Source organism: Xiphophorus couchianus, chromosome 6 (genome assembly GCF_001444195.1).
Source record: "Xiphophorus couchianus chromosome 6, X_couchianus-1.0, whole genome shotgun sequence".
Classification (NCBI taxonomy): domain Eukaryota; kingdom Metazoa; phylum Chordata; class Actinopteri; order Cyprinodontiformes; family Poeciliidae; genus Xiphophorus; species Xiphophorus couchianus.
In genome coordinates, this window is record NC_040233.1 from 10,608,285 (window position 1) to 10,631,480 (window position 23,196).

At 38.3% G+C, this 23,196-nt stretch overlaps 1 protein-coding gene across 1 annotated transcript in view; it reads right to left on the minus strand.

Annotated features, from left to right (window-relative positions):
* Positions 1 to 2,973: 2,973 nt before the first annotated feature.
* Positions 2,974 to 23,196, minus strand: part of LOC114146939 (calsyntenin-2-like) — a 157,929-nt gene continuing 137,706 nt past the window's right edge. The window contains exons 11-18 of the mRNA XM_028021398.1: positions 16,769 to 16,935; positions 16,354 to 16,502; positions 11,383 to 11,588; positions 11,009 to 11,176; positions 10,395 to 10,540; positions 10,158 to 10,278; positions 6,769 to 6,959; positions 2,974 to 6,661 (exon numbers count right to left, since the gene is read on the minus strand). Of these exons, the coding sequence (XP_027877199.1) occupies positions 6,440 to 6,661; positions 6,769 to 6,959; positions 10,158 to 10,278; positions 10,395 to 10,540; positions 11,009 to 11,176; positions 11,383 to 11,588; positions 16,354 to 16,502; positions 16,769 to 16,935 (1,370 nt within the window). The 3' untranslated portion in view covers positions 2,974 to 6,439. The remainder of the gene's footprint in view (positions 6,662 to 6,768; positions 6,960 to 10,157; positions 10,279 to 10,394; positions 10,541 to 11,008; positions 11,177 to 11,382; positions 11,589 to 16,353; positions 16,503 to 16,768; positions 16,936 to 23,196) is intronic.

Genomic DNA, 23,196 nt, shown 5'->3' on the forward strand with positions numbered 1-23,196 from the left:
CCCTAATTAGTCCCAGTTACATGATGGTTCTTGCTATGAAGGTGTGAATAAGTCAATAATACAGTACTAGACTTTTTTTTATTGCACCAGACTGCTAGAATAAAAGTGAACCAAAATGCAATAATTCAACCACAGATGAACTTTTTTTTAAAACCTTCAATCTTGTAGAACCATCAATCATTCAATGAATAGAAGGTTCAAGTTGGAGAAATAATTTCACATCTACAACCCAGAAAGGTGATTTTTAATTAGATATTGAAAAGATGATTGTTTCCAAACCGTGCCACAAAGCGATCCGCCAGCTCTCTGTATCCCCAACGACTGCAGAGTCATCTGAGTATTCCTGAGGATGTCAAGAATCTGATGAGCTGGAAGTCTTCAGTGTACAGAGTGAAAACTACAGGTGAGAGTAAAGCTCCCTGTGGTGCTGCTGACCACCTGATCAGACAAGAACAAAAGAGATAGATGAGGAACTTTAAAGAACCTGCCTGGCCTCAACTTGATAAAACAACAGTGGATTGAATAAGAGTGGAGTGATCTTCCCATCCAACATCAGTGTCTGACCTCACATATGTGTGTCTTGAAATAACACCTTCTCCTCCAAACTTTGGAAAAAATATCTACATCTTCTTGAGTTTTTATCCAATTTAATCCATTATCTATCTATCAATAATCTCTCCATATATCTTGGAAAGTAAAATCTGTTAATCTGTTTCGGTGTGGATGCAATTTTCCCAGATTGTAAAATAAAAACATGCATTACATTTTTTTCTTTCTATCAATTTTCTGTCTGGGTTCCAGAAAATAATGAAACTACCAGACAGGTAACCATTAAGTTAAAGTCCCATGAAGACTTAACGCTGACTGTTCAGGGCTTCAGCAGATGAAGTCTTGCCACGCTGCTTTCTGCTCTCAGTTCTGCTGAATGTGCATTTCTACGCTTCCTGCATCCCCAATGGGGGAGAAATACAATCGACTAATTAGTAGCTTAATGTGGCTTTTTAACCGATAAGCACTGCATGTTCAATAACGCTGAAACGGACCTCAGAGAGCCAAGAATGCAGTTAATGGCTGTTGACTCGGTTGAGCCGTTAAGCTGGTGAAATGGGATTTTCTGTGCTTGGACATTTCTTTCTGTGGCTCGTTCCATCTTTTCTTGAAGAACCTCCTCCAAATTAAAGTTAATTTATTTTTTTCCTTCTCTGTTTACAAGGTCAAGATTTTCTAAGAGCAGATCGTTCTCTTTTTGGCATCCTTCGTTCTCATCTCTTTATGTTATAAACCATTGAAAATCATCAGCACACAGGCTTTTAAGGGAATTTTCCCAGCCATTTTGTAGCACAGTCAAGTAGCTATGTTATATTCAGTTGTAATAAAAATGCTATATAAATCAAATATGACTAAAAAAACAAGAACTGACATCGTAATTTAACATATTGAAATTGGACCTCTGCCTCTTCAAGAAAGTTTTGCTCTTCCCAACATTCCACCTTCTGACCTTTTAGCAAAATTTTGCCAACATTGCACCTTTAAGTATCTGAATATTCATATTTTATTTGACTGGTTGAGTGAGAACATTGAGCAATAGTAATAAAGACAAACTGAAAGGAGAAACACACCCAATGCATCCCCATTGGTATTTATATACTGTATAGAAACATAAACCTTTTTAATCCTGAAGAGCCAAACATTTAAACAGTTTCAGACATGAACTTTCAGAGATACATGAAGACAATAAACTGATAGTTTTGATGGCGTCAGTTTATATATTTTTTTCCAGTTTGTATTTCTCCCCTTTTCTGTGACATCCAGTTCCGTGCAAATAAATTGCAGCCATGATTGTATTTCACCACAAAAATCTGGGATGCTGCAGGAGATCGGCTTGTGAGTGAAATCTATTTGATTTCCATCATTCTCACAGCAACGCGACATTCTCCCTGTTTTCAAAATTTGAGTTTTATTTACTGGACTTTTGCTCGAGTTCGCTAAAAGGGTTTTAGACCAGTGTGGCCACAGCAGTCGGTACAAACTGTAACATTTCCAGCAGATTTAGTGTAAGCACAAATAGCATATGCATCTCCACTAAAATAGTTAAAGTCAGAACTCTTATCTGACTGCTAAATGTTTATCAAAAGAGCTTTCGTAACATTTTATTTGACGGGGTGTGTATAAGACTGACATGACACTGTCATAAATGTGACATAACACCTGTCATGAACATGAAGGAGTCTAGATGAATGTCTGACTGTTGCCATGAAGTGTCATTTGGTAAATAATGACACTTTTAATGCAGAGTTGCTCTAAAAGTTGCATTAGAAGTCCATTAAAAGTGCTCACTTTGCATTAAGTGTCAATATTTACTGAATGACACTTCACGGCAACAGTCGTGGACATTTATAAAGACTCCTTCATGTTCATAACAGGTGTTATGTCACGTTTATGACAGTGTCATATTCTTATGCACACCCCTTCAAATAAAATGTTACTGAGCTTCATATAAATCAATGTGTTTGAGATCAGTATATTTTTAAAGTAATCCCAGGCTACTTTGAAACGTCCCTCTTTCTATAAAAATAGCTTTTAGCTTCCGGTTCTGAATTAATACTAATGACACCAAGAAATCTATGTGCTTATTAACCTTTAATGGAACCTATCTGAATTTTCTCTTTAATGTCTGTTTTACCCTGGCAAAGGAATAGGTTCACTTCTGACAAGAGCAAATAAAGAAACTGCACACCTAAGGTTAGAATATTCTTTACTGGCCCAAACGCTGGAACAGATGCTGTGAGATATGTAAAAGACATTGCCTGCATCAACGTGAGTTTTCCATCAAAACAAATGTAAACATCCAGAAAGGTGATGCCAGGGTGTGAATTTCAGAAAGCTTGCTAAATGAGACAGCAGCTTATGAGGTTTAAAGTATCTAAACAAATAGCATGCACGGACGCCACAGAAACAGGAAGCACAGCTGAGTAGAGTCTAAAACAATTCTTTATTGATCAATATACAGAGAGCCGTGGGATGACCACCAGATAGAGATAAATCTCAACTATTTAGTTTACAAAAAGAAAAGGAAACAGATATATAAAATAACGGTCTTAAACATTTTTACAGGGTTTCATTTTATATGTAAAAGAACCTCTTTATCCTTAAATGTTTACGAAGCATATTATGATAAAGAAAACAGGGCAGTTGTTTCACAATGGTGACACCACGAGCACAGGTGTTTAAAGGACAGGTGGACACGCGACATGTCTGCTAGAGAGCACATACATCACAGGTGAGGAGGGGGAACCAAGATGTGTTTTTTTTCCAGCCACTCTAGCCTCAGGTTAACTCTACATACTGGACACTTAATATGAATCTGTAGGGTGAATTCAAGGTGTCATCATAGTTAAGGATGACTCTGGTTCCATCATAGCCGGAGGGATGGAGGCAGGTCAGCGACTGCAAAACAAGAAAGTTTTCCTCTCAAGGTACAGGGTGGGAGTTTAAAGGGGCGCTCCACAGATTTTGCAGAGGAGGGTTTGCTGTCGTCAAGCAGGGCTGCTCGGTCAGTGGAAAGGTTTGCATAATGTGCTCTGTGGATCGCCTTTTATTTGAAACGAAATGTACATTTTAAAAGCTGGATTCGTTAGGGCTATCTTTAGGACGTAGATATGGATTATGGAAACACTTTAGAGAAGGCGAACTCTGAAAAATGTCAGCTCTTCCCTTTAAACCAGCGCTTCTCAACTCCAGCCCTCAGGCCCCCCCTGCTCTGCATGTTTTAGATGTGCCTCTATTCCAGAACAGCTTATTGAAATGATTTCATGACCATCAAGTACTGCAGAAGCCTGTTAATCACCCAGGTGAAGGGAAACACCTAAAACATGCAGGGCAGGGGGGGGCATGAGGACCGGAATTGAGAAACACTGCTTTAACCAAGCATCCATCTATAGAAATGCAACAGGAAATAAACTGCTTTTGTCTCAATAAGTGGGTGGAAAGCACCAACGCTCGAATGTTTATAGTTCTGGTAATTTTTTTTCCATCCACTCATTATCGGCATGAGTGTAATATTCATTTGGTTGATTTATTTGTGCTGCAAGATGCTAAGAGACATTTATTCTAATATTTAGGGCGTATGCACATATTTGACCTAATATCTATTTTGCCATTGTGTGTATTAGAGAAAGTTCAAAAGAAAATCAAATTAGTGCACCCAGCTTTGTATTTAAAATTAATAAAACGCCATGTGTGTGTGTTAATAGGTGTAAATGAAGTCCAAAAGTGATAATATTCATGCTCATGCTGAGTGGATGAAAACTTCTGATTGGCACTGTAGGCTGAAATGGTTATGAGGAGGTGGAGAGGGAACCTCTCAGTCAGACTAACTTATGTTTACACATTGCATTTAAACTCATTTAAACTTAAAAAATAAAAAATCTCTTCTGTCGCTATTTCTCAGAGTTCAACCTTGCTGCAGGGTGATGCTGGGTGGCAATTATGGTGATGCCTATGATCATGAAAGTCCTGTGTAAGTTGTAGACTAACATACATATTGCTTTAATCACAATTTTTAAAATCTGCCTCTCTTTACATTTCATTTTGAGGCCAGTTTTGGCCTTCAGACTTGAATTAAAGTACCTCTATGCGATTACGGACTTCCGATTCAAGACAGAAAAGCTTTTGGGATAAAAACATGATTAAGTTAGCTTTAAAAACCGAGCCGAACTAATCTGTTGTTGCATGGTCATTGTATGCAGCATACAAGAAATGAGGAATGTTTTGATCCCATATTTTTGACGATGCGCAGGCCACAGAGCCACAGCACTGCTCATGCAGAAGGAGGCGGCGTAAGGCTGCAGACAGGGATGACGAACACTGAGCAACAACATTGGTACACTACACAGAATATTTAGATTCAATAATCTATATCTAAAAGTTTTATGCATATATTAACCTGTGGACACATGAATTCATACATATGATTTGCAGACAATGCGGTTAAGACATGAAAACAAAAAGTAATGTTAGGACATGTGTACAGCGCTTTGCTTAAGTATTCATAGCTTGTTAACTTTTTTTTCACATTTTGTCCTTTTACAACCACACATTTTGAAGGGATTCTATGTGATGAACCAGGACAAACGGGTTCACAAATGTGAACGGGGGAAAGAAAAGTATCACAATGTGGAGATAAATGAAATCCTCTACAACTCTGCCACTTCAAGAAGTGCTGTTCAATCCATCATCTCGACATTTAAATTTGCAATATGCATACGCAAAACTGCAAACAAACCAGGAAATGAGACTTCCCCTAAACTAAGAGGCTTGGGAAGAAGAGCATTAATCAAAGCAGCAGCTCATGGGGCCATGGTAGTGTTGGAGGAGCAGCAGAGAATCAAAGCTCAGGTGGGAGAATCTGTCGATAGGTTATATATGCTACAAATTTCCTGAATGTTTTTTTTTTTACTTCAATATAGTACTTATTGAGAATATGTTATTTGTTTACTTTTTACTTTGTTTTCTTGTAATTGCAAGAAAACAAATTGAAATACTTTGCAATTTCTGCCAAGTATCAAAATTGCGTGTGTGGAAGCCATTGTTAATAGAAATAGATAAAAAATCCCCATTTTCACTTTGCCACAAGCCAACTACGTAGATGACACAGTAAGCATGTGGGCTGGATGCTCTGTTGAGCAGAGCATCATTGAACTTTTTGGATTAAATGCAAACACAGCGTTTTGCCAAGGAAAACTATCATTACACATCATCCCTACAGGGGGAGCATAGTGGAGGCGGCATCATGCTGTCGGGAGGCTCTTATTTGTCAAAGACCGATAAGCTGGTCTTTGGAAGATGGATAGAAGTTGATAGAGGCTGCAGACGGCTTGAAGTGTCTCTGTGTTGGTCTGTCACGTATAATCCCAGCTAAAAACATTGAAGTTTGGTTGCAACGTGTTGAGATAACTGGAAAAGTTTAGTGTATGAATACTTTTTGTAACACACTGTACTAAATTCTGGGACAAGAAATGAGTTTTATGTGTTATGAAGAAAAACTTCAGACTTGTCTGCACACGCCTACACACCCCCACAAATGGTGAAATGACACATGTGCTTATTTTGTGTGTTTATGGATGCTCTGCCTCGCTGCCAGAGGCGGGAACAATGACAAACACTCGGATAATGATTTCCAGCACTGTGGCACTGCAGCTAATGTTTGACTTTGTCCAGAAGAGGGCGATATTACTTCAAAAACAACAACATGGGAGAATTTGTGTATTTTTCCAGCAAAAGATTGTAATTGATTTTATCAGACAATTTGTGTGTGTGTGTGTGTGTGTGTGTGACAAGCATGTGTTAATGCCTGCGTAGTGGGTGTGTGAGTGTGTGTGTGTGCAGTTGAGAGAGATAAAGCCACTGTGTTTGTGTAGAAGGATTCCTGTGTGTGTGCTTAGTATGTTCCACATGAACTGTCCCACTCAGGTTTCCCCTTCTGCTTCCTCCCGTTAACCTCTTCTCTTCCTTTGTTCCCCTCCTCTTCGTCTTCATCACTGCTGTCTGATTCAACGATCGTCATGCCTCCCACCAGCTCAGCGTCGTCTTCTTCATCCTCCTCCTCCTCGCATTCTTCTCCTCTCGCGGCTTCTCCCAGCGCCTGGGGTCCTCTCATGTCCTAGACAACAAAATCCAGATCTCAAATCCAATGACTGAGGCTGGCGGTTGTGTTCATTGCATCAGAGATAAATAAACCTGCTGAAGACTTGAGACGGTCTCGGTTACCTCCATGGGGTTGACAGTGATGTTGAGTCCAGAGCCTTCCCAGTCCGACTCTGGATCTTTGATTTCATCCTCTTCATCTCGGGAGCCCTCCTGATGTGTGGCGTGGATCCTGTAGATCCCGATCACCACAATGATCACCAGGGCGGCGATGCACACCACGATGACAACTGTGGCCGCAGGGGGCGCTGGACCTGGCGGAGGAAAGAAAAGCTTGTTTACACTCATAAACTACGTGGAACATGTGATGGAGCAGCGTCACTTCGGTTTCAAAGTGTTTTTTAATAAGAGACAAAGCTGGAAACATGTAAAGCACAAAAGACGTTCATGCTTGGTGGCGGCCCAAGCCTTGGGATTATGATAAGAGATAAGTGCGACAAGGTTCAGTGGAAACTGATTCAGTGAATACATCATGTGCAGCATGTGGCCAACATCACTCTTGAATGCACAAAGGATGTGTACACAAGACTGAACTCTTCAAAGAGCAAGTAACTGGAATATCAGCTGTTCACTTTTTTCTTTTTTTCCTCGCTGTGAGCCACATCTTTTACGTTTTGATTGGTTGCACCCTCTCCGGCAATCCTGACTGGGAGATTAGAGCACCAGCAATTTATTGGGATGAAAAAGGTGCACAGAAAAGGAAACTAGATGTACACAAATTAACCTTTTATTTTAACTCATTAGTCTCATTGGTTATAGATCTAACATTAAAATGAAGACTCCTGCTTTATAAGTAGTCTCCAATCCATTTTTCATTTAAACTATGCTGAAAGCAAATATTACAATCCAACCTGCAGACAGTGTAACCATGCACCGAAATGGACTTGCAAAAACTGTCACAGACAAATCAGAAGTCAACGGTAACCTACAAAACTGTTTTCTGTAGGTTACAGCAAATTCTTCTCCAATCTAGTGTCAGCCCAGGACAGAACAGGAGATGACAGAACAAGAGACTTTATTGAAAACAGGAGAATTTATTAATGGAACATCTAAAGCCCAAAGGAAGCATTTAGGTAATGAGGGTAACCTACATTCATCTGAGGTCAGTCACTTCTCATAGTTACTTAATGTTTACCTGACAAGTCCACCTAGAAAGTGAACTGAACTACAACTTGTCAGAAAGTTTTCTCTATGGTGTCAATTGACCACTTCCTCTGTACTGACCATTTTTGATGTTCTGTTTGTATCATACATTTTGTTTATGAGTAATTTGTCAAGGAAATACATGTCTAATAGTAGCCTGGTTCTGTGAGAGGCATCATCAAAACTGTGTTACCCAGCAGAGGAAAACAATCAGAGCAACCTTCATCTTATTATCAAGTCTCACCAGCTATGGCTGAATAACTTCAGGGATTTGGCTGAACTTGCTTCACTCCACATTTACAGATATCAGATGATCTGTGTTCTGTTCACATTTTCCTTAAAGGTTTTGTTGGCTCTGGTGGCCTTTATTTGAAAGTAGCTTGACAGGAAACATGGTAATGAAAGAGGGGGAAGACATGCGGCAAATGTAGCCAGGCCGGGAATCGAACCTGCGACCACCACCACGAGGACTAAGGCCTCAGTACGTGGGTTGTGCTTTGCCCCTGCACCACCACATTTTCCTTTTCTAAGTTTTCAGTCAGTTCTTGGTGGATTTACTTCTATGTTATAGATCACTGCCATGTTGCAGGGCCTAGTTCTGCTTCAACTTATTTTTTTATAGGTGGTTTTACATTTTATCAACATCCTCTGATGCATGGGATTTATGGTGAGTTCTGTGATTGTAAAATGGTCGCGTACTGTACCTTTGTGTCACAGCTGGTTTGATGATTTTTTTCCTAGTATACTATATTTGGTTTATGCTCAACATGCTCTGTTCCAGTGTCCAAATAATTACATTTTAGACTCATCTGCCCAAAAAACATGATTCCACATGTCATGGTTTTATCTCCATTCTGTATGGAAAACTTCAGTCCCACAGGCATCTTCATTGTACATAAACTTTTTCAGTCTCTTACTGATTATACAGACATGTACCTCCATATCAACAGACTGCTGTGGGTCCAGGCTTCTTCTAAGACTTCTTTTACCATACCATACCATACCAACTTTATTTATAAAGCACTTTAAAACAACCACAGCTGATACAAAGTGCTGTACATCAAAACACAACATAACAATAAAAAAGCATAAAATAAAAACTTACAGTTTAAAAACAAAAACATACAATTTAAAACTAGATCCCGCTAGAGTTGAAAGCCAAATAAAATAGATGGGTTTTAAGACGAGCTTTAAAAGTGGACAGTGAAGGGGCCTCCCTGACCTGCAAAGGCAAGTTGTTCCATAATTTGGGGCCCATGACAGAGAAAGCCCTGTCCCCTCTGAGCTTCCTTCTTGATCTCGGTACCTCCAAAAGCAGCTGATCTGCGGACCTAAGAGACCGATAAGGTATGTATGGGTGAAGAAGCTCAGAGAGGTAAGCCGGGGCAAGATTATGTAGTGATTTAAAAACAAACATAAGAATTTTAAAATGAATCCTAAAATATACAGGCAGCCAGTGAAGTGAGGCCAGGACAGGGGTCACGTGTTCCCTCTTTCGAGTTCCTGTCAGCAGTCGTGCAGCAGCATTCTGTACTAGCTGCAGACATGAGAGCAGCGACTGACTAACTCCCAGATAAAGTGCGTTACAGTAATCCAATCGAGTTGAAATAAAAGCATGGATCACTGTTTCAAAATGCTGCCTGGAAAGAAAAGATTTCACTGACGCCAATCGCCTTAAATGATAAAAGCTGGACTTAACCACGGCTCTGATTTGGCTGTCCAATTTAAAATCACTGTCCACCTTAAAACCAAGATCTGTAATAACAGGTTTAAAATAAACCTCCAAGGGTCCCAGGTCAACAGAGGAGGACTCACAGGAGCCACTGGGTCCAAACACCATCACCTCTGTTTTGTTTTCATTAAAATTTAAAAAGTATCATTTTAGTATCATACAATCTGCTTTCAGGGTAAACTTGCTTGTAGAGTGAAACCTGGGCGTATGGGCAGTTGCCTGAAGCATCCTTCACTTCTACATATTCTTTTCATACTATGGAAATATGGAACACAAATTCTTTTGAGACCTCTTTAAATCTTCTACCATACTCATAATCAGATCTGACCTTCTTTCTGAAACTCTCTCCATCTCATTATGGGGTCCAGTGACATTTTAGAGGTGAGGAGCATGCCAAATTAAATGTCTAACATTTAGACAGGATGAGCTGTCTTTTGAAATGCTACAGCACAAATTATTATCAGATGGGAACAAGTTTGATGAGGAAAAGGAGAAATTCATGTGCTCAAACCAATCAACAAGGTAGTGTTATGTTTTATTTGTCATGTAACAAATCACTTCTTCAGTATTGGGTTACCTGACATGTGTGAGTTCAGGGTGTGGATCATCAGCGGGTGATGGACTGGTCTCATGTACTGGGACTGGGCGGCCATGTGATTAACGTGCTCCATCGGTGCAGTGTGGTGAAGAACGCTGATCTAACGAAGCAGGAACAAAGAGCCATTATTCTCAAAGATGTGGCCAAAGAAAGGCACACAGTATAATGTACAGAAAAGAGAAAAAAGAAACTATTTATGAATAGCCCAAAACCTGCCTCCAGGTTGAACTCGTTGCTGGTGTAACGTCCATTGAGTTCGGAGCAGGTAAGTCTGAACCTTCTCTCCGTCAGAGAGGCAGGTCTCCAGTTCCTGTAGCGTAGCTGTCTCAGGACCTGCTCATAGTGGGCCATGGAGTCCACACCTGTGGGCAGAAACACCCACTGCCAGAAACTACCCTACATTTATGTCCAATTCAAAATCTGGAGGACACTTAAATAGATTTTATAGACTGCCTCTGATGTCTGATGCAGACTGTAGAGACTGAGTTGCTCAAGCTGAACAATAATGACACTGAAAAACAAAAAATGTGGATAAATCAGAGCTCATGTGGGGTGGTGTTAAGTAATACCACGGTCACATGCTCTACAAAAAACATGCAGCTCTCATAAAAATGCTAATTGTTTATTCAGATGATGCAATTATGTAAGAATATTAATCGTTGTAAATTTGTACACATTGTCAGTTCAGTCACTGAGATTTGTGGAAAACAGAAGATGTTTTTTTCTGATTTAAAACAGAAGATGTTTTTTTTTTCTCCAGATTTTTATATTAAGATTTCTGACAGATATGGTTTGGTTGAGGTTTTATGAGTGATGGCAAATTGAGCTACCATATATTGATATTCCAGAGGTGGAGTTGGTGGCGTCGAGGTGTTTTCCCAGTAAAGCACTGTGCTGAATCTCCAGGCTCTCGTTCTCTGGTTCCAGTTCGTCTCCGATTACAAGCACATCACAGTAGTCCAGGTTGTGCATCACCTCCATCACCCCTGGCCGGCGGTCTGCACACACAGCCACAAAGTTATTTAACATACGAGTAGGAAAAAAAAAAGGTTTGCAATGACAAGGTCTGGAATTATGAGTAAGATGTCAGATATACAGTATATACTGTATATACTGTATATATATATATATATATATATTACTGTAAGAGCTTTGAGGTATGTTTTCAAACGTCCTGTTGAAGCTGAGAGGTGTGTCCACTCACATCCACCAAAGCTGTCGCCCTTCATCACCGTGCTGGTGATCCGAAGCTCTTTGAAGGGCGCCACGCCCAGCGGGCTGCGGAGGTCGCTGGCGGGTCTGACAAGCTGCTTGGATCCTGAAATGGTGATTCTGGGTTCACTGGGTGGCAGCACCATGACCACCGCCTTGATGTCCGGGATGGAGACACATGTGTCCTCTCCAAAACACCTGACCGATGGACAGAGGACGTGTTACAGCAGCACGGCTTATATGTCTTCACCTAAAGCCTTAACTAAAAGACTCCTATGGAGCCGATAACGTGCTCGATACTGGGCATACGTCTTTGCCTTGTCATGTTCTAATAGAGAATACAAAGCAGAAAACATTTATTTCTAAAACAATACATGTTTTTTTTAAGATTATTCCTTCACCATCTAAAATACAGCGATGTATTATTATCGAGATTTTAATTCAACAACACAAATTAGAACAAAGGTTTTGAGTAGAAGGAAAATCATGCATGGCTTTAAATTATTCACAAATTAAAAAAAACAGAAATGCAGTCCAAACTCTGCAGAACTACCTTTGTCTCCTGTTACTATAAGAGCTTTGGGGTATGTTTTGATCAACCTTTACCCATTTTTACTGGCTCAATAGTTTAAGCTTGAATAGACAGAGAAGCTGTAAACATATATTTTATAATTCTAATAATTGATTCTTAACTGGATTTAGATCTGCAATTTGACTGGGATCATTCTATGAGATTTTGTTTTCAGATAAAACACATATTGGGAAAGTCACATGCAAATTACTTTCTACTTCTATTTTAACATTTCTAAATGAAAATTTGCAACACCAGGTAATACCAGTCAGATAATGACTGGTTTGCTACTTTAAAACATTTTCTCTATAAATTTAATTCACATGTGTGGAGATGCTAAATCATGTTAAAAAATGCTTTATTTTCACCTCTTCATCAAATTTCTTCTGTAGCTGACAATTTATTCTTTTATGGCAGCTTATACACAGTTTCTCCCTTCTATCATCTTGGTTGTGATATTCAACTATAGATTCTCAAATTTCCTTCAAATAGACTATTTCTTAAGGCATTATTTAAAAGTCTATTAAATTTGTATGAAACATGCTTTTTTGATCGGTAAGCTGTTTTTTTTTTTTTTTTTATCATGCTGATGAAATACTCCTCGATATTACTAGTTGTTTTTTTTCTAACCAGCTCTTTATCGTTACGGCTGGTGAGTCTCATCTGCAGAATGCTGGACGGGATCTTTCTGTCTCAGTCTCAAGACTTTTGCAGCTTCAAGCAAGTTTTTAATCCCAGAAGTTTGATGGATACAGCTCAGTCTGATTTGCATTTTGGTGTGAGAATCTTCCCTGCCCATTTTGAAGGATAACATCCCCCCCAGCATGATGCTGCTACCACAATGTTCCCCAGTGGGAATTGTGTGCCCAGTGCAGAACATCTGGATTTAAACTGAAATTCTACTGTACACCAGTGACTTTTGTTTACTAATGAGGTGACTTTTTAAATCTGATTTGTACAAAAAGAAAATCTTAAAGTTAAAGTATGATTTTACTTCATAATTATGTCCTTCAATAAATCTCAATAAAACACATTTTAAACAATAGAGGCTTGTGTTTGTAAGCTCATAAAGTTTAAATATATTTCAAGGGGCAAAATTACAAACATTATGTGTCTTCTATTAAATCTTCTCTGTATGATAAAATGTTTGTAACAGTATTAACGGAAAATAAATTGTCAGTGATGGTTGATATTTTTGGGTTTAAATTAATAAAACTCATTTTATTCTACTGTTGCTCCCGGATCTTGATTTTGAGTTAGATTCCACTATAAAGACCAGCATAAGATTTGTGCTGAAAATGAACAGGAACTGTTCGTGTCTGTTTTCAAATGTAAAAAAAATAAAGTTAGTTTTCCTTTATACAGTTTGCTTTTTACATTTCACCCAGCAGCACGATATTAATCATTTTTGCTGGGTCATGTGGAACTAGTCCATGAACTCTATATGCCAGAAAAGCCCAGTGAGGATAGACAGAGGTAAGACTGCAAAATTAAAAAGAAAAGAATGCAGCAGCGTAGCGCAAAAAAGTGAGACCTCATATTTCAGTAACAAAACATAGATTTCCATCGATTACACTATATTCTTGTATGTTACATGTTTCTGAAAACTGATGCCATTTGTCAAAGCCTCAGGCTATACGGGCCATGTCCGTAAAACCTGTGATTTCTGACAGTTGTAGTTGTAAAAACAGCTGAAACAAGTGACACTGTTTGGAAACAAAACAGCACTATCAGGCGTTAAAAAAATAAAAATCCACACTTTTCCTTAATCACAGGCTGCAGACTGGACATGTCTGCAGAGAGCACATGGAGGACTCTGCCAGCTTTATCTCGACAGAGGCGAGTCAGCGTTGCACAGTCAGACAACTTCGATTGTTGTTCCACGTGCTCGTCTCACTTTATCAAACAACGTGTGTCTGAGCTGACCCTGACCTGCGTTTAGAAAAAGAGCAGCATGGTGTAAAGGCAAGAGAAGAACAGAAACACTCTGATACCAAACCCCCAGATGCGTTATGGATTAAAGTGGGCTCTAAATATAAGATAAAAGACAAACTAGTTGCACAACAACTAGTTAGTCTCAAAGTAGCATACAGTAACACTTTTTAGTTTAAGAAATTGAGGTAGTGCCATTTTTAACTCAATCAAAATGGAACTGAATAAACCTCAGGCAGTAAGTCATTACTCTGGATGGATTAATGTAGTTTAATAGGTGTGACACTCATTACATCTGCAACTAACAGCCAAGAAATGTTGCTATTTTAAATATTGGGGCGGGGGGGTCCAAATGTTAAAGATCTCAAGAAAATGTGGCAGCTTGTGCAAACTGAAAAGGAGAGGCAGAATGAGAGACTGACCTCGTCATCCTGAAGATCTGCTAGATTGAAGATCAGTTGAGTTCAAACCAAATTTAAAAGAGCACAAACAGATGGATAACAACAACAAACAAGAGCAAGGACAAGGAGAGTTTATACTCTGTGCAAACACCATCAGGTTTTATTTCCTGGATGTACATCTGCTTTTCTTTCATGGTTTAATTGATTTTACACTAATGGTTCGTTTTTGCCCATCTCACTGAGTGTTCAATGGCTTGAAGACAAAGTCAAACCCAAACAGATCAGCCAGGCTTTCGTACCTCCTTCACACTTTGTTACGTACTCGTCATTTCACAAACAGGGAGTCTTCACCAGAGGTATCTCCCAGTTGTGTCACAATTTAGTCCTTGTGCTCGAAGTGAATCCTAATTTTGCACTTTATTGCTCGAACGACGGTGGAAACTATCAACAAATTTATGACCAATTTAATGGGGATACTGTTGGCAGCTGTACTGTTCATTGAACAGGATTGGATGTGTTGTGTATATGTATCATGATTTCTTTCAGGAGACTGTAGAAAGTGCAGATGCTGTAGGCTGCATAACAATAAATTGGTTGTGTAAATGCATTTTTGGAAAGTGTAAAATGTATAATTGCAACATTGAGGACAAATTATCTGAATATTTAAGATGTTGGAAGTATTTAAATTCTACATCCTAGACTGAAATGTATTTTTTTTTTATGAGTCGATTGGGGAAAGCATCTAATCAACATTGGTTTCTTCCAACTCCTTTACAAGCTGAATATGAAAGTTTTATTTTCATGTTTCATTACTACTTTTCATTTAAGCTTAAATAGTCAAAAGTAACCCCCACAGACTCAAGAGAAGCAGCTTTGTGGTTCATTGTTCTCATTTGCTTGTGCATCAGATTTAGGGCCGTACCAGAAACAGGCAAGTACAGAAGTTCCGGCTCAAGATTTTTGCATTTGAGAAAAAAATTTGAGTAATTATGCTAAAAGTTTTAACACATTACAACCTACTGTATGTAAGTAGCTAATCAAAATAAAAGTATTACACCCTTATAGTTACATAAATGGTGTAAAAATTTCAAGATTAGAGTTTAAAAACCTTAAAATATTACTTTGACTTGAGGAATTACTCCCTTTTGACTTCAAGGATTTCTAAAGGTGCAAGTTTCTAATTTCAAATCTAGTTAAGAGTTAAAAACAGGAACTTTAGATGACTATAAACTAGGGTAAAAATTAGAAAACTATCTTGACTGACAAATGTTTCCATTCCATAAACATACTTTTTGCTTCACCAGACAGCTGAGGGCAGAACGGCATCATTTTAAATGTTACAATTAAGGCAGAAAATATGTGCAGATGAATTTTAACTAAAATTACTGATCTTTCAAGAAGCAAGCAACCCAAAGCTCTCTCAACAAAGCTTAATCCCAAAGGTCTGGGGTAAAATCAAAGGCTGTTTAAAGGCTGTTTTTAAGGTGCAGTTCTACCCCAGGAGTCTGTTTTACACAGGAAGTTGCAGAGGAAATAAGCCAAATGGCATTAATCTAGCAACAACAATATGCTAAGTGCTTCAATAGCTGAGGTTATTACTATTGCTGCAGTGGTAAAATATAACAGAACTCATTGTGATGATGTGAAAAAAATCCCTACAGTTTTATTTCTCAGCTACAGCAACAACGTTCAGAGTCATGACAATAAACAAAACAATTCTTATTTGAGTGGCTATTTCATTTTACATGTGTAAACTTTGATATGCAATATAAAGATGAATAAATCCACTAGAATAGGTTTAGATGATTTCATGTTTAAGACGTATTACTTCACTTTTACACACATCTTGTCTAAACATTTGGAACAGCCTCGAAACGCAAATGATGAAGACATCAGGTTGATTGTGGATTATCTGGGAACCTGTAGTCCAACATCCCAGTTTAAAGAAGCAGATATTTAGGACAATGCAGTTATGGAAAATAGATAAGGTAATGTTCAAATTGTGCTTCATCTTACAAATAAAGTAAGAAATGCATCCAATAAGTAACTGAGGACTCACTGTACAGATGTGGAGATGTGCAGCCGTCTGAGGCCTGGTGTGGGGAACTGCCGAGAGTTGATGTAAGAGACTTTGATCATGGCTGTGTTGATGCTGTCCACATCCCCTCCTTCCACCACCAGAACTGACTGGGCCGGGTTGAAGTGAAACTGGACACACAAAGACAACTTTAAAATCTAACCTCCCATCGGGTTTATGCAACTAATGTCCCTGATCTTTAAACAGAAGTATTTGTAATGGACTGCATTTATCTTCAAATCTATTACAGATTAGCTTCAACATGAGCCTTCACTGATTACATGTGACAGTGTAATAGTTCTGTAACAGAAAGGAGGTGATGAGTGTTCCCTACACCACTAAACGGAGGATGAAGTGTCTTGTGAAAATGCGACTGTGTCTTTGTATTTTCATGCACCTTTATGTCCTTAGCTAGGCTTTCGAGGGAGTTAATGTCAAGGCCTTCTTTGCAGACCTGCAAGCAGGAGATAACCTTCTGGGTTTCAATGCGGCCTGGTCGGATCGTCAGACCTGAGAGGCTGCCGTGGAAATACTGGGTGAACCTCGGCGTTGCCACCTCGCCACCTGAAGGGAAACCGAGACAATAAGGTGTGTTGAGAAAAAAAAAACTGGAAGAAAAAGGGAGAAAGAAACAATGTTAGAACTGATGCTAAAAGGGCAATTCTAGTAATAGACCGGTAAGAAACTAGATGATAAAATATTGTTACCACATTCAAACTTAAACACCTAAAGCAATTTCTTCAAATTTAACATGAGCCAGGCATGCTGTGGTGGAGTAGGGGATGGCACGACCCACGTTTGGGGGCCTTGGTCCCCGGCGCAGCTTCCGACGATATTTGCTGCATGTCTTCCCCCTTGCTTGTCAGCCTACTTTCATATAAGGGACACTAGAGCCCACAAAACCCCCCTGGAGGGGTAAAAAAGTAAAATAAAATTTAACATGAGCCAGAAATACTGTTCATCTATAAACTTTGAATGTGAAAAATGTATGCACAGGCTGAAATCTTCACTTAAAGTAAGTTAGTGTATGTATTTTTGTATCAGTGATTATATTTATACAACATGTATACTGCATAATTGCATAATAGCTGAATAACTCAATACCAATCATAAGTATCAGAAAAGTAGATACTGGGATGACACATTTATGACTAGATCTGTTGTTAGATTGTCATCTGTAGAGTCACCATCTAAATAGAAACCCAACAAGTAGACATGTTACAATTATTATGATTATTATGAGCGTCTCCCTTTTGCATTAACTTTTTAAATAGTGACGATTTTTACTTGGATTTACCTGATAGATAAAATTATTTGATTAATCTACAAAATACATACCAAAACAATAAAAACAGTCCAGGAAAATACTTTCAAATTAACACAGTTAAAAAAAAACAACTCCCTATTGAATGGAAACAATTTATTCACACACTAGAATATTTTATGACTTACAACTTCCTCCTTTAAATGAGCTTCTCTGCATTTTCTAACACTTCTTTAAAATGTTACCAGCAAGTTGCAAAAGCACTGGATTTTAAAACGGTGCTGCCTGGCGGTAGTTGCTGGGTATTTAATAAAGAAGATTTTATTGGTGGTCTGCTCAGTGTGAATCTCACCTTTCCCCAGTTGTCTGAGCCTCACGCTTCTCTACAAAATAATCACATCCTATTTTTATACGTGTAGTTTTCTCAACACTTTTGTAGGCTGTCCACATTTTTTTGTTAGTCACTTCCTTCTGCAAACTTCTCCTTGAACCACACCTGTTCTGCAGAGAACACCCTGGGGAAATGTAGACAGATACCACGGATACTGTCATGAGCAGCTAACCTGTATTTAGCTGGAGGCCTCGCTTCTCCCTCAGCTCGGTCAGGGGGAAACATACAGGAGTGTGTGCACATGTGGAGCTGTGTGAGTTGATCCTATCACAGAAACACTGCCCTGAGCAAGTTGGACAGTAGCTTCTCCTCCAAGCTTATGTCCTTCTCCTTAGACTCTTACAAGGCACAGAATCGCTTTTGACGCAAGTCCTGAAAGCAACAACTGTAACCACAATGTCCAACTTATTTACAGTATTTCCTAAAATGCCAGAAAAATATTGGCAAAAGCTTAAGAAGAAAAAAACCCCAACTCAACCATTTTGTTAGACAACATTAAATTTAACTGCTATGTTGGATCAGTTAATCCTTTAACCATGAGATTTTGTCAATAGTTTTTGCAATATCAAAACACTATTTTATACCCTGGGATCCCAAAGATCTTGATTTATACTGATGCCTGGAGAGAAGCATAAAGCGTCCTTCAGGATGGATATATTATCAGTAAAGTCAGGGGACTGTAGTGGTCAGTGAATGTTTTATATCCTCCCTGAACAACAATTTAACATTTTGTCTGAAAAAAACCCCAACAGATTTTACCTGATTCAAGTAAGTGAATAGCCTCAGTGTTGATACTTGACTGTGGTCATGAAGTGATAATGTTCCACTCATTTGTGCCATTACCAAATAAATTCAGCTTGACATGGATCAAACAAGGCAAAGTGCTTCATTAGGCCTTCTGATCTTTGTACAGTGTTTATTGTTTATGCACATACACTAACATATTGCAATATTTGGTTTCTATGCATGTGAAAATACTCACAACTTCATTATTAACATTTCAGGAGTTCAACTTTTAATCTTCTTTTAGCTCTCTATCCATAATAAAGTGGACGGTTCATTCTGTTTCTGATATTGTTAGAAAAGTTTGAAGGTTTTTATTTCAACGAGCAATCTTTTCCATAATTAGGAGCTTTCTTCCTTTATTTAGAGAGTGACGAGCAGCACACTCTATCAGCTAAGGTTAATTAACTTGTTGCCATCTGTCATCAAGAAACATATTAATCACAGCAGCATACGTTTCCAACAGGAAGCTTTATTTGTCTGAAATAAATTCTTTTTACTTTTTTAAAATACTTTTATAGCATTGTACAGTTCTCATAAAGAATAGGTACTAGAGTGATGTACACAGTTAATCTGTGTTATTTGTTATTTGAAGGTTTTATTTAATTTTTCTGTGGAGTTACAGTATTTAAAGATGTTTTTTGGGTAAACTTTAGAAAAATAGTAATCAACAGAAGTCTAAAAGAGTAGTATTATGTATAAGTACAAATGTTGCCTTCAGTTTTACTTGATATAAAATGCTGTATATATATATATATATATATATATATATATATATATATATATATATATATATATATATATATAAACACTTATTATAGTGAAATTGGACCTCTGTCTCTTTAAGAAGCTCCTGCTTTTTCTTACACTCCACCTGTCATCACAACAATGCTCCTCCATTATGCCGTTTACAGACATTCTTAGGAGTGTTGCACTGAGAAGTAGTTTGTATAAGTTCAGCACCACCAGGTGTTTGCTAATTGCTGCTGCCACAAGTCTTAAGGAGCTGATTGGGGAAGGGGAGAGGTGCTCTGTGAGGTGGGAGCTCAGCTGGAGACTGCAGCTCCGGGGAATAGCTGCCTGTGGAAGGCAGCGCTTGGTTCCTCCAAGTGCTTTACAAACCCGAATGGTTGCCACGGGAGATTCAAGGAATTCTTAAACATGCATGAAAAAATAAATGCAAAGTTCTCCTCTTTTGCTACATTAGGAAAAATATTAAAATACAGCACAACCAGAAGTACAAAGTTAATTTACGTTGTCTATGTTGATGCTGAGACTCTTACAGTCCTCTGTAAAATGTTTTTCTACATTAATTAAACAAGCTGCCTCAAATTTATCTGAAGTGGATTCTGGTTATTGCATTTTTCTAGTTTGTTCACTCAGATGAAACATGGTGAGTATTGTGAATCACAGATGATGAACTGGTGAAGGCTGGGACGCAGTGAGAAATCATGTAACATCTTTGCCAATCATCTCCCTTCCTTTGCATCTATGCAGTTAAAATGTTTTCTCTCTTCCAGATTGCCAAGACACCAATAAAAAGATTTCATGGAGAAAACATATTCACATGTCAATAACTGGATGGTCCCAAGGCTCCCTGTCTACCTGGGACTTATTAGTGTAAATATTCAGGAGATAAGTGTTGGGAAGTCATTTTCACCGCTAAGACATTACAATGGTCCTAAAATGTGCTAAATGCCCCATTTTCCTGAAGCCAAACACTAGCTAAGCTAAAGGTAGAATATGAAGCCAACGTTGGCTCTGGGCTGCAACACTCCCAGTCATAGCTTTTCACTAATCATGCAGCCGACCGTAGCACACAGCCAGCGCTCATACAACAATTAATATTGCTATTCACGGTGATCTGGACGTAATGAAGATTGTTTAAAATACTAAATCATTAACTTCTTTCTTTGTCTGTTTAGCTGTCATTTTGTAAATCTGTCATCTTAGTATTCCAAAATACTAAATTAGACCCATCACTGCAGATACCGATCAGTAAACTGAGAATCAATTATCCAAAAGGTTATTGATTGAAACATTACTTTCTCAAAATAATCTTCCATTTTAACTTCTTTTTGCAGTGTGAATTGGTTTGGATCAAATGTGTCTGTTCTGGGATTGAGATATCCTAATTGAATCAGGATGTCTCTGTCTTTTTCAGACTTGCAGTTTTTCACCTGTAGAATTCGGTCAGCATAAAAACATACTTTTCAATAATAAATAAAAAGTAGTCAGTGTTTTACCTTTGTAACAGCTGGTCTATTCTAAGTCAAACACTGCTGGGATATGCAGCCACAAGCGTCCAGAAGAGGAGGTGAGCCTATCTATAAATAATTATAGATAGAGTCAGTCCCTCTGTACTGAACTGGGCAGGATTATAACTGAATCCAATACAACAGATTTGATTGTATTTGACTGGAGCATCTTTACTTTTTCTTCAAAGACACCAATGTTGTTGGAGACTGACATTTTATGAAGTAAATTGAAATGGATTATTGATTTCAGCGCTGCACCGGCTGCTCTTTTCTGCTGCTGTACCATGTATAAAGAATGCCATGTTGTACTTTATTTAATGTAATGACATTTTTCACTTCCTGTATGTAATGGCTTCACTCTTTTCCTTCATGCTTGTCCTCTACTTTATTATCTAATCACCATGAATGTGAACATCCTTCGGCAAGTTAATTCACTAAATACACATATTTGCTATTCAAGCTCGATAAAAAGTTGACTACCTTAATCCAATAAAAAAAAAAAAAGCTTGGAATCTGTAGCGTTTAAACCCTTTTCTTGTTAACCTTGTAAAGCAACCACAGACAACTTATTTGGCTCAGAAGGCAGTGAAAGTAAAGTCTGAATTTCTGTTTTAATTCCATATTTTGTTGATTGCGAGGAAAAGAGGATGGAGGAACGAGAGACTCTGAAAGGCAATCTTGCTTGCTAATGGCCTGCAAAGTTATCAGTTGCGGCTTAGTGAAGCTTAAAGCGGCTTCATTGGGATGTAATAGCTGGAAAACTTGTCCCCCATTCACTCTTGCTAATCCTTCCTTCAGGGCTTTCTCTCACAATCAAAGATTCATAGAAAGAGGCAGCTCGAGAGGGCTGGATGAGGCAATGAAGCAAAAATGATGACGACAGAGAAAATTGCAATCAGGCGCAGAATGAAAGAACATTTAAACACCAGCCGAAATGACATTAGGATTGAAGCGTTGGAGGACGCTCACGAGTCTCGAGTGTTATTTAGACAAGCTGCCAAACAGATCTCTCCTGCGCCATTCTGCCCTGTGAAGCACTTTTGTGCAATTTTTCAAGTAATAAACATGGCAGCATTCATCCCACTACGCAATCACTACTTACTTTAATTTCCCGTTGGTGGAAATGACATGCAGAATCTGCTGCTGATATTCACCCCGCTTCACAGAGGAAACATTCGTAGCCTCGGGGTATGAAATCTTAATTCCCTAATGCATTCTAACAGAGGCTCTCCTGCTTCCTCACTCTTTCTTACTGTTTGGGATTCAAATGTAACTTCCAACATCTCGAATTCAAAAGCCGTCGCTGCTTACCATATAATTTGTGTGTCACCAGTTTCAGAGTGATTCTAGCTCCAAAAAAAGATGTACAAAATGTAACAAACTAATAAAACCTGCAGCTCATTGGTTAATTATAGGGTCATTTGGCTTTTAATTTCACACTGCTTTTAATTGTTAGCAAATAGTATTTATTAAAGAAGTTGAACTAGACATTCAACAAATTTCAGTCCTCATATCTAAAATCGTTAGTGAATATGACTATCTGACCAATCACAGCCAGACATCAGCAATTCAAAACCACAAAACCGTAAGCAGGAACTGTCATGTTGAGCATCAATAAAATGTTCTCTAGCAGCAGAATCTCAATAAAGTGTGTCCTGATTTTATGCTCACTGATACATTAGTTTAAGCTTTCTTCAACAGCTCATATTTTGCACCTACAAACCATTTCCTACCCACTAACCTAAAGCACTGTTTCTCAATTACTCTGAAAAATCTTTTCAGGTATTTTTATGAACTATGGATATAAATAACTATCATAATTTTCTAACACAAGTAAGTCTACTAAAGCAGCATTTGTATACATGCACAGTGGTAACATTAATTACATGTTTTTCCACTGTGAATGTGTGGTAAAGCAGTTTTAACGCTCATAAACAATTTAGGACTTTCCTGCCAGGAGTCTCGATGACTAATATTTGTAGAAATATTACACACAACCAGAAGAACATACCATGAACAAAACTTTAAAAGATACAATCTGACAATTGTATTTCAATTTATGGTCTAAAATTATGGAGCAAGTTAAATGAAGAGTTAAAACAAAATCAAAATTTAGTACAATTTAAAAG